The 16772-nt window shown below is 50.8% G+C and overlaps 1 protein-coding gene across 3 annotated transcripts in view; it reads left to right on the top strand.

The window, feature by feature from the left end:
* The window catches only part of CACNA1H (calcium voltage-gated channel subunit alpha1 H), a 576049-nt gene that overhangs the window by 403450 nt on the left and 155827 nt on the right, over positions 1-16772 (top strand). For all 3 annotated transcript variants that reach the window (XM_089769319.1, XM_075899792.2, XM_089769320.1), the window contains one exon: positions 8459-8868. In XM_089769319.1, coding sequence (XP_089625445.1) covers positions 8459-8868 — 410 coding nt within the window. The remainder of the gene's footprint in view (positions 1-8458; positions 8869-16772) is intronic.

Below are 16772 nucleotides of genomic sequence, written 5' to 3'. Positions count from 1 at the left end.
TGTGTGGCAGGGACGAATGAGGATAGAATGTGGCACTGAGGAAACGTACTGTAGTGGTTCTCAAAGTGTGGGCCACGGGCCACGAGTGGTCCGCAAGCATCTGCTAGCGCTCTAGCCGCCCTCTGCTTCCCCAGGAGGTTGTAGTGCCAGCACCACCTTCCCACAGTGGTGGGGGAGCCTCATGGGCTGGAGCCAGCTGGGGGCGGGGGGAGGAAGTGGCTCCGCCCACTGCCACTCCCCTTCCCCCTGGTGGGGGGAAACGGCTGCGCAGGAAACTGCTCATCTGGAGGCCTTCTCTGCTGCTCCCATTGGCCAGAATAATAGCCAATGGGAGCAGTGAGGGGCTGTGCCTGGCAGCGGCGGGAGGCAGAGAGGCAGGTAAGTCCCCTCACGCCCCCTCCTGCCAAGACTGCACCCCACCCCCCTCATAAACCCCTTCCCACCAAAACTCCACCCCCCCCCATGTCACTCCTGCATCCTCACCTTCTGGCCAGACACTACACCTCCTCCCTCTCTCTCCTGCACCCATTTTGTTGGCTGGCGGTCTGTGGAAAGGTCTGCGTTGTGCAGGGTGAGCCACGGGCTTCAAAGTTTGAGAACCGCTGCTGTAGAGCATGCAAAGCAGCAACCTGGCAGGCTCTGCTCCTAGCCGCCGCCGCCGCCGCCGCCGCCACCGCCTCTGGTGGTTTCATTTGTTTCTGATCTCTGATCTTTTGTCCCTGACATTAGGAGCCTTTGGGAAGACAATGCAAAACCCGCGGTGTCTCTCCTTCTCGGCCTCTGATCAACTGACTCATCCAAGCAAGCCGCTGCCTTTGGAGTCCATCTCTTGCTGTTCTGTGTGTGTTCCCCTGGGCAGCTGGCTTCCAAGGAAAGCTTGGATGTCAGCTGTCTGCGCTCCCCAAATGCAGATTGCTGTGCACCTTCAGGCAGGTTTCTCTGGGCTTTGGTTAACAGGGAAGAACCCCCTCAACATTCTGCACCATGCCCTGTGCTCGTTCACGTGGAAAAGCTTCTTATAGAGAGACCCCGAATGCTGATCTTTCATCCACAGCAGAGCCCTGCGAGGGTCTGCTGCGCAGTGAGGAGCCGTGCGGTGGCTTTATGCTCATGCGCAGTAGGTGGCTGTGGAGCAGGAGAGCCACAGAAGTGTGGATCCTTTAGTCTTCCCCTGTCTTCCATTTCTCCCCGCACACGGAAATGCGCTGGGCTGCAAAGCTGCTGCAGACTCAACCCCTCTCTTAAATCAGGAAAATGGCAGCATTAACACGGAACATATGTGTACCTTATGAGTTCTTTCATAAGAGCATGAGAACGGCCATACTGGGTCAGACCAAAGGTCCATCTAGCTCAGGATCCTGTCTGCTGACAGTGGCCAATGCCAGGTGCCCCAAGAGGGAATGAACAGACCAGAGAATCATCTAGTGATCCATCTCCTGTCACCCATTCCCAGCCTCTGACAGAGGCTAGGGATAACATTCCTGCCCATCCTGGGTAATAGCCACTGATGGACCTATCCTCCATAAGTTTAACTAGTTCTTTTTTGAACCCCGTTAAATTCTGGGCATTCACAACATCCTCTGGCAGGGAGTTCCGCAAGTTGAATGTACGTGTCACTAATTTTCAACATACGAATCACTAATCCTATGTGTTGTGTGTCCACACCCAGACTTGCTGACTTGCACAGTTATAATGAGTTCATTATATTTGTTGCTTTTCTTAAAGCACCAGTTGCTGGAATCATGGGGTTATGAGACTCTTCGCTTTTTTAAAAAAAAACTGTGTCTAGCCTGCATGGGGGAGGAAAACATGAACTCTACATTCTAAAATTTTAAAAAATAAATAAAAAGAACCCATATTATTATTAACAACAATAATAATAAAATCTCATGATTTCTAAGTTAGTCTTATGATTTTTAATGATGGTAGCTGTCAATGCAATTTATATTTATCCATGCATGTACTCACACAACTATTTAAACTAACAATGTAGCTGTTGAAAGAGTATTAAGTATGTCTTACAGAGCAGAGTTAAGGTTATTTGTGAAATATGCCTGGTAACTTTTTCCATGTCAATATTGTTTTAACTAAATGCACAAATGGATAAGGCTCATGAAATCATTTATATAAATTACTTTCACTGGACACGTCCAATCTTTCAAAATGCCCAAGGCTGAGAGGGGTTCGTTGTAATGTTCTTCTTTTGCGTATGCAAGGAGTTTGTTTTCATCAGTGCCACAGCCTTAACTCTGAGTGTTATCGAAGGCGATCGTTTGAGAATATGTTTTTGCTTTGAGATAAAAACACATGCTCCTAGAAGCTGGAAGCAAAGAAACTGTTGCATGGCTGTACACAGAAACACACCGTTTAGGTCAGAAGTTGTTCCTGCCGATGTGCTAGATTCACCTTTCACTGACACCCATGTGAATTCAGGGGAACACCAGTGACTTCACTGGATTTTAATTTGACTCAGGGTTCTTCAAAGAGCGTGTTACTGATAACACCATTAATAATATTATCCTTTGTTCACAGAGTCCCTTTCAAATCTAAGGATATCAAAGCACTTTATAAACTGTACTGGAATTAAGTCTCAGAGGAATAGTCATGTTAGTCTGTAACTTTAAAAATGACGAGTAGTCCTGGAGCATCTTAGGGTATGTCTACACAGCAGGGCTCAAGTTGAATTAAGCTATGCAACTTCAGCTACATCAGTTGCGTAGCTTAAGTCAAAATAGCTTAATTCAGCTTCTGGTGCTGTCCACACAGTAGGAAGTTGAAGGAAGAACACTCTTCCTTTGACTTCCCTTGCTCCCCGTGAAATGAGAGTTACCATGAGCCGGAGTAAGGAGTCCTCCTGCACGACATTATTTCAAAATAAAGGCTTGTAGAGTAGATGCTCACTATGTTATTTTGGAATAACGTTAGCTAGTTTGCAATAATGCTATTGTGTAGACATACCTTCAGAGACTCAACAAATATATTATATCATGAGCTTTTGTGGGTAAAACCCACTTCATCAGATGAGTTGGAGTGAAAATGACAGAATCCAGAGTATATATAACAGCAAAAGCAGGAACAATATTAACTGCGATAATTGAGTCAGGCTGGATGAGTCCTGTGCATAGCTTTGGATGTGGAAATGTGAATATCAAAGGCAGGGGAAATTGCCTTTGTAGTGCGTTAACCAAGTAATATCTTTATTCAAACCCAAGTGGATAGTGTTGAATTTGTTAATGAATTCCAGTTCCTCAGTCTCCCTCTGTACTGTCTCTCTCCAAAGTGCGACTACTTACAGAGTGGAACGCAGCAGCTGCTTATCGGTGAACAACAATGGTGCAGAATATGTGACAACAGAAAGTGAAGAGGGTTAATAAGCACCTCTTGGCAGGAAAGTTGAGCAGGATCCCCAGTGCAAATCCCTGTGACTCAAAGCCATCCAGCAGAGTGCATCTTTCCTCCTGCCGCCTCAGCTTCTAAAACTGATCCTCAGCTGGACCAGTCCAATGTCCAGTCCTCACCTCATTGGTAGGGCCGCCACCCCTTCCAAAACACCAGACGTTTTAGTGTGCCTGGGAATGGCGTGGGCCCTCCCCACCATAAGGGTGCCATTTTGAAGAGGACAATGCTGCGTCCCCCACGTGCAGGGTTTGTGCGAGGTTGTGCCGGCGGGGGATGGACAGGTGCACTCTTCGAAACGGCATCCTCCATCCATGATACTAGACCGAAGCACATCCTGTTTTGTCTCAGTACCGCCCAGTGACTGTCTAGCTTCAAACTGGCTCAGTTACTTGCCTACCTAAGGCTCCCCCGACTTGAAGCTGGAGGCAGACCGAATTTGTGGGGAGTCAGCAAGGCCTTGAGATGGGAATGATGAGAGGGGACATTTCTACACCCCCACCTCCAGTGTTTGCAGGGACACCATGGGCTGGCAGGGCCCTCTAGGAAGGCAGGGGGAGGAATATTAAATTTATCTTATTAAGCCGGAGCTTTATAGCCTATAGTTCCCTCTACTAGCAAGTGCTGGTGACTAACGCTCCCACTGCTGCTGGGCTTTGCCTAGAAACACAGAGCGTGGAGCTCAACCCAGGGGTTTCACACCTGCGGAGAAGTGGTTTCAACCTGTGCTGGGTGCCAGACCTGCGCTAGATGCCAGCTCTGTGCTTGAGGTGGCCAACTTTCTACCTGCACAGAACTGAGCTCCCTTGCCCCGCCCCCTGCCCTACCCCTCCTCCAAGGCCTCATCCTTGCCCTACCCCTCCTTTCAGCCCCCCCCCCACTCATTTCATACCCCCCCATCACTCATTCTCCCCACCCTCACTCACCCATTTTCCCCGGGCTGGGACAGGAGGTTGGGATGTGAGAGGGTGGGGCTCCATCTGGGGGGTTGGGCTCCAGAGTGGGACTGGGCCTAAGGGGTTTGGAGTGCGTAAGGGGGCTCCAGGATGAGAGCAAGGGATTTGGAGGGAAGGAAGGGAGTCGGGGCTGGGACAGGGGACTGAGGTGTGGAGAGGTATGAGGGCTCTGGCTGAGGTGTTTGGGGTGCAGGAAGGGGCTGCAGGCTGGAACTGAAGGGTCCAGTGGCAAGAGGGGGATCAGGGCTGGAGGTTGGGGTGCAGGAGGAAGTTGGGGTGCAGACTCTGGAAGTGCTTACCTCAAGGAGCTCACAGAAACAGCAGCATGTCACCCCCTTTGGCTCCTACGTGGAGGTGTGGCCAAGCAATTCTGCATGCGGCGCCATCTACAGGTGCCACCCCCACAGCTCCCATTGGTCCGAGTTCCCAGCCAATGGGTGTTGCTGAGCCGACACATGGGGAGGGGGCAGCATGCGGAGCCCCCTGCCCCTGCACATAAGAGTTGGAGGGAAGATGCGCCACTGCTTCCGGGAGCGGCACAGAGCCAAAGCAGGAAGGGAGCCTGCTTTAGCCCCACCGCGCTTCCCACCAGACTTTGCTGCCAAAGTCCCTCTTCGCTCAGGTATTCCAGTCGAAAACCGGACACCTGGCAAGCCTATCTCGGCTGGAGGGATTAGAGCCTGAAGTGGTGAGCTCCGTCCAGCATTCCTGGCTTCCGCCCCACTAGGAATAGTCCCAACAGCTGCCTCCCTGATTCCCCTGCACCTTCCCAGCTGGCGAGGAAGGAGCCGAGTGGAATCCAGCCATGGCAAGCCATGTGCAAAGCAGACGCACTTGAGGGATAATTGCATGCATTCACACGGCACTGAGAGCAAGGGAAGCTTGCAGGCCTGTCTGAGATGGGGCTCAGCGTTGTCTGGGAGGGATGATTGTAGTAGCGTATTCGTCTCTTTGCGCCGTAGAATCGAGCACAATGAAGCAAAGCCTGTTCCAACGCGTGCTTGTGCCCTGCCGAGTGGTGTGAGTCGCGCCGGCAGCCCAGGAGACGCTGGGATTCTGAAGAGATCTGTGGCGCCAGGGGTTTTCGGAGCCTTTTTAACACTTGCAGAGCCTTGAGGCGGTACAAGCCACATGCTCAGGCATCCATGCCGCCGAAGCCGTCGTTTCTCCTCAGAGCTGCCTGTGCATTTCTAAACCGCTGAGTAAATTAGTAAAGGGGGGAGCTGAAATGGCCTAGTATGTGGTGTCAGGGGAGAGGGAAAATACCTCTGGGTATGTCTACACTAGCCCCCTAGATCGATCTAGGGAGGCTAATGAGGGTGACCGAAATTGCAACTGAAGTGCGGGATTTAAATATCCTGCGCTTGATTTGCATGTTCCCAGCCAGTCGCCATTTTAGAAATTGACTAGCCTGAAGTAACTGCCCGCATCTACACGCGGCAGTGAAGCGGGATTCTGAAATAAAGCCCTAACTTGAATTAGCTGGTAAATCTCATTGCAGGAGGAATACCAGCTAATTTGAGTTAGGGCTTTATTTCGGAATCCCGTTTCACTGCCACGTGTAGACGCGGGCAATTACTTCAGGCTAGTCAATTTCTAAAATGGAGACCGGCCGGGAACATGCAAATCAAGTGCGGGATATTTAAATCCTGCGCTTCATTTGCAATTTTGGTCACCCTCATTAGCCTCCCTAGATCGATCTGGGGGGCTAGTGTAGACATACCCTCTGACGTCTTGGTATGTTTGGCATGCTTACCAGAAACCGAGAGAGAGAGAGAGAGAGTCCAATCTCCTCAGAGGATCAGCCTAGTTTTGCAAACCTACGATTTCTGGGTAAGGTCAGCAAAGGAGCCAGTCGTTCAAATTCTCATCGTCACCCAACTTTCACCTCCTGTGCGTGACACTGTGGCTTTTTTCCCCCATCACCTGCTGGAACAGCAGGTACTCCATTGTGACTGCAATACTGTCGTGACTCTCTGGTCTTTCAGGCCCAGGGCCATTATTGCCTGATTACTCTTGTGTTGCCTCTCAGAAATGGGGTCTTGGGTTCCCAGTGGAGAGGACCCAGCTCTTCAAACGTGGCTAGTGACTCCGGGGCCCAAATTGAGGGACCTCACAGGGGCTTTTAAGACCAGGCTACTTTATGGAGTCTCCAATCAGATACCCTAAAATCACCTGATGCTTCTAAAGTCTTGTCAGCATGGGTACATCTAGACTACATGGTTCCATCGACAGAGACATGTAAAATAGTTTACTCGGCATAGTCAATGAAGCAGGGATTTAAATAATCCCCGCTTCATTAAAATAAAAGTGGCTGCTGCGTTGTGCCGACGATCAGCTGAGCCGGCACAGCGCGGCAGTCTAGACGCGGCGCGGTCGACAAGGGAAGCCTTTGTCGACTGCTCCGGTATGCCTCGTGAAACTATTTTATATGGCTCTGTCAACTGAGCCATGTAGTCTAGACGTACCCCATGACTGCATCCCCCAAACCACGGGTCAGCCTTTTTCTTGGCAGACTCAGCCACCCTCTGAGCATGCCTAGGTGCTAAACTCCCCTCTCTCCTCCAAACTGATCCCTTCCCACCGACCGCGTTGTGGAGAGGGGAGCATTACCGCGCAGTTGACGGCCCAGTGAACATTTGACTCTCAGACAGGGCTCTGTGAGGGCTGCCGACTTTTCTCCTCACGTCAGAAAACGCTGTTACCCATTGCATTAAAAAATCCAGCCCCTGCGAGCCAGTTCTATTTAGCCGCCTCTCCCACGGTGCCGTGACAGCGAGAGAGTCAAAGGCACATTGCACAAAGCTTGAGGGAAAAGGAGAGACGAGGAGGTTCCAAGGCATTAAAGCAGCCGCTGCTGAGATGTTGAATCTGCAGCCATTCTCATTCCACCCCTTCCCATCCTTTCCCCCCCCCCCCCCCCGCACCTTGGCTCATTATCGGAACCGAGGGGTTCTCTGAACCTGCCATTGGCTTTAATAACAAGTGAATGAAACGGGTGTAGTGAGCAACTTGACTGCAGCAGAGTACAAAGAGATCCCCATGTTACGGGGGAAATGGCCCTGTTTTGGGCCAGCTGCCTGAGGCAAGGAAGCGAAGGGGTACGCCCGTGTGGGACTTAAAGGAGGGGGAAAGGGGGATGAAAAGGGGATACTCTGGGGAAAAGGGACCCAATTAGGGACAGTTTTAAATCTAAAGGCCAGAAGGAACCATTATGAGCATCTGCTCTGACAACCTGAATGGCACAGGCTGAAGAACCTGCCCCAGTGAATCTAGCATCAAGCCCCTGAAGTCTGGTGGAGTTAGAGCGGATCCATCCCATTTATTATACTAGAAAATGTATCTGTTGTTGCTTGGGTCCTTCAGGGCAGGGAGCTGGGAGTGGTGGGGGGAGGTCAGGAGTCAGGGTTGGGGGGTGAGGAGGGGTTCAGGGTAGGGAGTGGGAGGGTAGGAGTCGGACCAAGGCAGCAGATGGGGTGCAGGAGTCAGGGCAGAGGCTTGGGAGGTCTGGGGGGGCCTTAGAGGAAGGGATGGGAGGCTCTGGGCAGGGAGTGAGGACATCCACTGACTTCTCCCCAGGGCTGGCCCAGAATGAGTGGCAAGAACCATACAGCCTGCCCGCGGGCTTCTCTCTGGAGCCGACTCAGGGTGGAGTGTGGGGGCACAAACACCTCTCCCCCATTCCCGGGGCTTGCTGCCCGCCCGTGGTCATTCAGGGGTATAAATGCCCCCCCATGTTTGCTGCCCCCTGTGGTCATTCCTGAGTATCACTGTCCCCACTCTCACACCCCTCCCTTACCGGTTGGAGAGAAACAATCCCATTCCAGGCACTTCCCATTGTCCTGGCACAACCAAACCCTGCCCTTGCCTTAAGTTAGGAGAAGAGGAAGCTGCATACTGAATTTGGTGACCCTAGCTCTTACCTCATAGGAGGAGTTCTTGAGCAAATGGACTCACAGACAGACAGATGGACACAGCAGGTGCACAGACGCTCTCAATATACAGTAGATGACCCTTCAGTGGAAAACCAGGAAAGTTCAGAGGGTTTGGGAAGGAAGGTGGGGGCCAGTTCTGCTGCTGATTCTGTGCATGTCCCTTGGTTGTAGGTCTGTGCAGGACGTCCAGCAGGCTATCGGGACTGAACGTGCCATGCCCTCTGCCCAGCCCCCAGCCCAGCATCCTGTCCTGTGAGCTCCAGAACTGCCCCTACTGTGCAAACATCCTGGAGGATCCTGAGTTCGAGTTCAGTGAGTCAGACAGCTACGACTCGGACAACAACGGCATCTATGAATTCACGCAGGACCTGCGGCACGGAGACCAAAGAGATCAGATCCAGCAGCAGAGGAATAAGAAGAAAAAGAAGAAGAAACCAAAGGAGAGGAACAAAGTTGCTAGACTTTGGGTGGCTTTTGGCAACAAGCTGAAAAGGATTGTGGAGAGCAAGTATTTCAACCGCGGGATTATGATCGCCATTCTGATCAACACGCTGAGCATGGGAATTGAGTATCACGAGCAGGTGAGTAGACGCGTCCGGTGACCGTTGCTTTCCTTGTCTTCCTTGGGCCACCCCGGCCACTTTGCACAGAAAGGGGAGGATCTCACGCCGCTGGGATTTTGAATTTCCGAGTCTTGAGTGTGAACTGCTCGTGTGAGCTGGCTCAAGCGCCACCGGCACAGAAAACGGCGATGCAAATGATTTCTGAGTGGGGGATACATGCCAGAGAATTATATCTGTGTGAGCCCAACGGCTGCTCCAGCGGCATAGCTAGGACAGGAAAAGAGGGTGGGCCCAGCTTTCAGGCAGGCCGGCAATGTTAGGGGCAGGGGAGTGGGCTGGAAGGATCATGTGTGCAGGAGGGGTCCAGTGCCGTGCGGAGGGGACAGGATGGATCCGATGCTCTGGCAGGGCAGGAAAGGGGGGCAGGAGGGACCAGAGCTCTGGGAGGGGGTGCAGAAGGGCTCCCGGGCCCCGGCAAGATTAAACAGCATGAATGGGGGACCTGTCTCACCTCCCCCCATTACTGCTCAGCAAGCAGCCCTGCCTCATCGCTCTCCTGCTGGCGCCACGTGCTGCTGCCCCAGTTTCTGGACCCAGTGCTAGCCCCACCCACACCTTCCTCCATGAGGCGTACCCCGGTGGGGCTAACACTGGGGCTGGAAAACGAGTCAGAAGCACGTGGCCTTGTCATGTGAGCGATGTGGCCAGGCTGTGGACCAGGGGGCTCCAGCCCTGATTTGGATAGGCCTGGTATGCTATGTGGATGGGCCCAGGCTCCTCAGGCCCACACAGAGCTACGCCCTTGTGCTGCGATCGAAAAGAAAGGTCAGGGGTCTGAGCCTTCAAGCCATTATAATATGGAGATATACCTACCTCATAGAGCTGGAAGGGACCTTGAGAGGTCATTGAGTCCAGTCCCCTGCCCTCATGACAGGACCAAGTGCCATCCCTGACAGATTTGCCCCAGGTCCCTAAGTGGCCCCCTCAAGGATTGAACTCACAACCCTGGGTTTAGCAGGCCAATGCGCAAGCCACAGCACAGATAATGGTTTGCAGGATTGGAGTCTGAATTCCTGGAATAAATTATACTGTTCGCAGTGGTTCTCAACTGTGGGCCATATGGCTCCCCAGGGGCCATGCCCTACCTCTAGCGGGCCACATGGAAGAAACGGAACATTAGGTAAATTATGGACCTTTTTTTCCCAACTAACAGCGGTTATGAGGTAAACGAGGCTCAGAAGGGGGCCATGAGCAAAAAAAGGTTGAGAAACACTGCGGGATGCATGAATTGCACTGCCAAGTATCATCTGATACGCTGTGAAAGACAGTCTGCAGTCGAACATGTCTCTGGGTTTTTCTGGTGGATAGTAGACTCTGACGGTAGTCTACACTGCACACTTATTTCAGAACAAGCTATTCCAGAAGAAATACTCCAAAATAGCTTATCTCGAAATAGCATGTCTACACTACAGGAAAGCCTAGAAATTAGTCTGAGGCAGGCTCTCCTAATGTGGACACCCTCCCTTGACTTAGAGCCTCAGGAGGCACTGGGGAGTAATTAATTTGAATGGCCCTGGGGAGAAGCTATTTTGAAATAGCTCTCCCCGGGGCATCCATGCTACAACAATTTCGAAATAGCATTTTGGAAGAGGCGTCTTTCCTCATGGAATGAGGGTTACTGAAGTCGAAATAAGCTGTCCATTCTTTCGAATTTATTTTGAAATAACAGAACGGCTGTGTAGACACTTGCATTGTTATTTAGGAATAATGGCCGTTATTCTGAAATAACACTGCCGTGTAGATGCACCCTGAGATAACTCCATTTCGTAACAGGAGTCACCGACGTGCGAGTTTGCATCTCTGCACTGAGCGAAAAACAAAACTCCAAAGACCACTATTATGCTAGGCCGAAACCAAGCAAGCCGGCTTCTCCTTTGCCCATCGGGGGAGGTCCCTTTGTTCCACCCCCAAGAGTTGAATTTGATCTCCTAGGGCACAAGGAGATGTCTCGTAGATGCCTTTTCTGGAAGCAGAATTCATTCTGTTCATACTAATCCAGGGGACAGCATGATGTCAAGAAATGGCATTTGCCACAGAGTGTGGGGTGTCCTCCTTGTAGCTTGATTGGAGCTGAAGGACAGTGAGATGAGAGAGATGAGTGTCTAAAGATCCTTCCGTCAGGTCATTGTATGGGCAGCTGCTCTATTCTGAGTTTTCTTGGGGACAACTGGTTAACCAGCTATTTTACCAATGACGTACTCCGAAATATTGTCTCGGCGAGCTGCTGAAAACGCCACTCTGGGCTGTGGAGAGAAATGTGAGGTCTCATTTTCCAAGTGGCAAATGATTCTCTCCCATCATGCATGCTCAGAATGAGGAAAATGCTCTGCAGCCCGAGGTTATTTACAGGGGAATGGTTACTTACCTGCTCACTTATGGCGAGGAGAGGCAGCACGGGGCAGTGATGGAGGTATTTAAACATGCCCATGATGGGAGGGTAAGGTTCTTTGTGTTCTCTTCTCCATCACTTCCTCTTTTTTTTTTCAAATGGGCCTGCAGACAGCCAGAGCCCATTTGTCCCTAGAAGTTCTGACATGATTTTGTGTGTGTGTGTGTGTTTTCTTTCAAGACCAATACCTAACTAAACTTGATCAGCAACTCTGCGATAACTAGCCAATTAGCCCGTCCTAAGATGGGATTTTCAGGTCTTCTCTCCTGAGCGCTCTTGCTGAGTCTCTCTCTCTCTCTCTCTCCTCCTACTGCCTCCTCCCCCTCTCTCTCAGCTCTCCTCCACCTCCTGCCTCTCTCTCCGTCTCTTTCTTTCTCTTCTCCACCTCCTGCCTCTCACTCTCCCTTTCTCTTCTCCTCCTCCTCTGGCCGTGTATGTCAGCGCCCCACTCCCCTTCCCCTCCCACCGGGGCTCAGTTGAGCGTCGCAGCGCCAATCAGCTGGGCTGCAGCGGGGGAGCAAGCAGCGGCAAGCGGCCATTTGGGATCCGCGCTCCCCATGCATGCCATGCCACTGAGGGAGGGGAAGGGGGGCGGGGGGCTGTTGCACACGGCCAGGGGGCGTGGCTGTGTACATCAGCGTTACAGACTCACAGACACCGGGCTACTATATATATGATACCTAACTAAACTTGATCCGCAACTCTGCAATAATAAGCATGCAACAGAGGAAGACCAAAAAAATTAAATAAATAAAAGCAAACCAACAAATGTCCAGGACTGATTTTTGCCTGCTGACTTGTTCAACAACAAGTTTTAAAATGAGGACACGCACCTCGACAGCCTCCTCTGAATAGACCCGTTTATTCTTTGTTGCTGCGGGGATGAGTTGTCAGGCGGATACAATGCCAGTCCTTCGATACTCTGGTGCCCAGTGCTGGGGGAGAACCGAAGCTAGACAGGCGGTGGTGAGCAAGCGCAGGTTTTCCCTGGAGTCTGTATCCCCTCCGTTATAAAAGGTAGATTGTGATCATTATGGCCTGGTTCCCAAGAGAGTACAATTTTGTAGGTTTATAGTGGATTCCAGGTTGCTTAAACTGTCCTCAAGCCAATGGCAATAAAAGAATGTTACGTTTTTGGCCGAAGAGCTTCAGACTCCAGCCAGTTTTGTTCCGAGCCACTAACTTGGGTGCAATAAAAAGGAAGAATTCCTCAGTAATACCTTGTAAAAAGTCCCTGCATATGCCTGACTCCGAAACGCCCTGCTGTCTCTGGTGCACTGCAAGGATCACAAACAGCTGAGTTGTCAGAACAGGCTTCTAAGCGCTTCACCGAGGCAGTCTGGTATCAACAAAACAGACCTGGGGGCCCTTGCCTGGGGCTGGTACATGATGCTAAAGAAATAGGAAACAAAGTTGGACTCCGAAACTATCTGGCATGAAAGCCAGGAAAGTCTGGGTGATCTCAGAACACAAGCCCAGTGAAACTTAGCTGTGGGATTGAGGACCAAAGCAGCAGACAAAAGGCAGCTGCCTTGGTGGAACTGCTCACTGTTTTGGGGTGGGAGGAGAGCTGGGAATCAATCATAAGAACGGCCAGACTGGGTCAGACCAAAGGTCCATCTAGCCCAGTATCCTGTCTGCCGACAGTGGCCAATGCCAGGTGCCCCAGAGGGAGTGAACAGAACAGGTAATGAGCAAGCCATCTCTCTCCTGCCATTCATTTCCACCCTCTGACAAGTAGAGACTAGGCACACCATTCCTTACCCAGCCTGGTTAATAGCCATCAATAGGCCTAACCTCTATGAATTGATCTAGCTCTTTTGTGAACCCTGCTATAGTCCTGGCCTTCACACCATCCTCTGGCAAGGAGTTCCACAGGTTGACTGCATACAGGGTAAAGAAAAACATTCCTTTGGTTTGTTTTCAACCTGTACCTATTCATTTCATTGGGTGGCCCCGAGCCTTTGTGTCATGGGAACAAGGAAATAACTTTTCCTTATTCACTTTCCCCGCGCCCATCGTGATTGTATAGACTTCCCTCATATCCCGCCTTCACCTCCTCTTTTCTCAGCTCGTTTGGCTACCCACAACTTGCTGCCATGAAAAATCCGTTCGATGGACTGCTGAGAAAAAAATGTTGGCCTGGCGGCCCCAAGTCATCAAACACCTTTGACTTTGGTGGTGGTGGCAACAGCAGCATGCATCCCTCCTCCCCACCCCAGTTGCTCATGGGCTTCTGCCATAACCTAAAGATGCCATCTAGAGCACAGACAAGCAGGGCGACAGTCTGCCTGCCGAGTGTCCTGTCTGCTGCATCATCATCGCATTTAGAGGGGACAAGGCCTCCCAGCCCTGGAGCTCCAGGAGGAAGGGAATCAGAACAGGAGCAGCTCTGCCTGAATAGCTTCTGCCTGTGCTCTGCTCCGCTGGCTTCCCTCCGGGCTACAGCAGGATGAGCCACGGAAAGGGCTTGGGGCAGCAACGGTGGCTTTGAACAGTGGTCAGTCCCTGCGCGCCTGCTACGTGGGGACCCAAATGGACAGCGCCACGGAGCCCAGTGGCCCTGAACCTTAACAAAACCCCTTCCATGCAGAGCACAAGGCAGAGAAGTTGTCTGGGGAAGCGGGGAGGGATAGAGACTCCAAATTCCTACACCTCATCCCTTCTGCACAGACTTGGAGAGCCGCAAACCGAGGGATGCTCCAAGCCGAAGGGAAGTCCCCCCACCTGACGTGGCTTTCGAGTGCAGGATGGACTCCTGGAAAGAAACACCGAGGTAGTGCCTGCTGGTGTTAGCCATCCAAGACGGCCTCCAATGACCCTATATGAAGGGCTTTCCCCCTACTAAGAATGAGCTACGTTCATGGAGGATGGGTCCATCGATACTTACTAGCTAGGATGAGCTATTAATTCATAAAGCTGTTGGTCAGTGGTTGGAAATGGATGGCAGGAGAGGGATCAAGTGATGATCCCTGTTCTGTTCACTCCTTCTGGGGCACCTGGCATTGGCCACCATCACAAGACAGAATACTGGGCTAGATGGACCATTGGTCTGGCCCAGTAGGGCCGTTCTTATGTACCATGAAGGCCAGCACCTAGTCCTGTACTGAGTCCTGGAATTTGTACCTACTCCTGGAACTCCATGAAGTAGCAGACTCTCTAAATCTGTTCGGGTATGTCTACACTAGCCCACTAGTTCGAACTAGGGAGGCTAATGTAGGCATTCGAAGTTGCAGTGTTACACCTCATTCCACGAGTAGGTACAAATTCCACGAGGTGTAGCCGTTAACTCAAACTAAGGACTTAGTTTGAGTTAACATTTGACTGCCGCGTGTAGCCGCGGGCAGTTAGTTCGGACTAAGGGGATTTAAAAATGGCACCCAGACGGGAAGATGCAAATAAAGCCCGAGATATTTAAATCCTGGGCTTCATTTGCAACTTCGAATGCCTACATTAGCCTCCCTAGTTCAAACTAGGGGGCTAGTGTAGACATACCCTTACTGATTACCTGGTCAAGCAGAAACGGTCTGCCACAGGTCCAGGACTAAATATACCAAGTCTTAGACAAGTGTATTCGATTTTTTTAACTTAACAAAGTTCTGATTTTGAGTTGACTTAGACCAGGCGCTGTGTCATCTCATGTGGCAAATTCACTAGAATATGGAATTCACCACAATCATGCAAGTGACTCCTGACATCCCAGTGGACTGTGGAGTTCTTACAGGATTCAGGCAGGGACACAACAAGCTGTTTCTAAGGGCAAAGAAAGTGTTTTCCACACACGGAGAATCAACAGTAAGGAAATACGGTTGAATTGTGACAACCTCTTTAGCCAAAGTTTGCTGAAACCAGGGTGACTAAGAACTTCCTGTAGTGTATATTTTCAGAGGCATGCAAGTTATGCTTAAGTATATTCTCCGAATTACAATTTGTAACAAGGTCTCAGACAGATAGTCACTATCTAAATTTGGGCACACTCTTTTGAGGTCTGGGGGTGGGGCTTGGAGGAAGGGATTACATAACCTTGGGGACAGAGGTAAATCTGTTCATGGCATAAGTCTCAATCCATCTCTCGCCGAATCACCCGGTCTGAAGCTCTTTTCACTGAACGATCTGGACTCGCAGGGTTCCACGTTTTCGGATTGCCTTAATGAAGGCGGAGCTCTGACGGGCTCAGCTTTCCAGACCCTCTCTGTGTGCAGCTGCTTTGTTGAGACCGCGACGAGGAGTCCTGTGGCACCTTATTTGTGGCACCTGGTTTGTTGAGACCAGGTCTGCTGGAAGGTTCTGTGATGTTGATGCTTGTCTACCAGGAACTGCTTTGAAACTAACTTTGCTAAAACAGCTGTGGCTTTGACCTGGGCTGGCATTCAGTCAGTGACCACCTCTACATCCCACTGCACCTGCTACAAACCATTCCTTCCCTTCATGGGTCTTTGGTTTTTTGTGGTTTTCCCCCACATCATTAAAGAGCTGATTTGCTTTCATAGCCGGCCATTTAGGTTCTGTGGAAATGATCAGAGGCTTTGCAGATGGAGCGACATGCGGTACAGATTTTTATTGTGCAATTATCCCAAGCCAAAGAATCGAGGCCATTCGTGTGCCTGTGCCGAAAAACATGTGGCATGCAAGAAAAAACAATCGTAGGCCTTTGCACTTCTGTAGTGTCTTTCATCCTGCAGCCAGCATCCCCTTGAAGTTAGCAGCTATTACTGTGCCGATTTCACAGATGTGTAATCTATTTTACAGATGTGTCTTAGGAGGGAAGATTGAAAGAACTGGGTTTATTTAGTCTGGAAAAGAGAAGATTGAGAGGAGACAAAATAGCCACTTTCAAGGGTGTTACAAGGAGGAGGGAGAAAAATGTTTAACCTTTCAGGATAGGACAAGAAGCGATGGGCTAAAATTGCAGCACAGAAGGTTTAGGTTGGATATTAGGAAAAACTTCCTGTCAGGGTGGTTAAACGCTGGTATAAATTGCCTAGGGAAGTTGTGGACTTTCCATCATTGGAGATATTTAAGCATAGGTTAGACAAAGCCCAAAAGGATAGTCTAGATGGTGCTTGGTCCTGCCGTGAGGGCAGGGGACTGGATTTGACTTCTCCAGCTCTAGTAGTCTGTGATTCTGTGTGGAAATAGAGGCATGGAGAGGTTGTGACCTCCAGGGCTGGGAATACAACCCAGGAGTCTTGCCTCATGCGCCAAGACCATGCTTGGCGGTGGCTGGAGAGGATAAGAATGTGCCCGGTTCTCTTGCTTTCTGTCTCAACCCTAAAAGTGCATCCTATTCCTTAGGGATGAGCCTGGACAAAAACCCCACGTCCATTTGGCCCCCAAATCTGGGAAAGGGCTCAGATTTGAAAGCTACCCCAAACCTCGTTGCATGTACTCCTCTCTGGAGTTAATCCAGCTGTTTTGCTGCATGCTTTGGCCTTAGCCCAGTGCGTGTACTACATGCCATTTCGATGTCTTC

This window comes from Pelodiscus sinensis, chromosome 15 (genome assembly GCF_052426305.1).
Source record: "Pelodiscus sinensis isolate ZL-2025 chromosome 15, ASM5242630v1, whole genome shotgun sequence".
NCBI classification, from domain to species: domain Eukaryota; kingdom Metazoa; phylum Chordata; order Testudines; family Trionychidae; genus Pelodiscus; species Pelodiscus sinensis.
The sequence above is the reverse complement of the archived record's forward strand: the minus strand, read 5'-3'. Positions and strand labels throughout refer to the sequence as shown.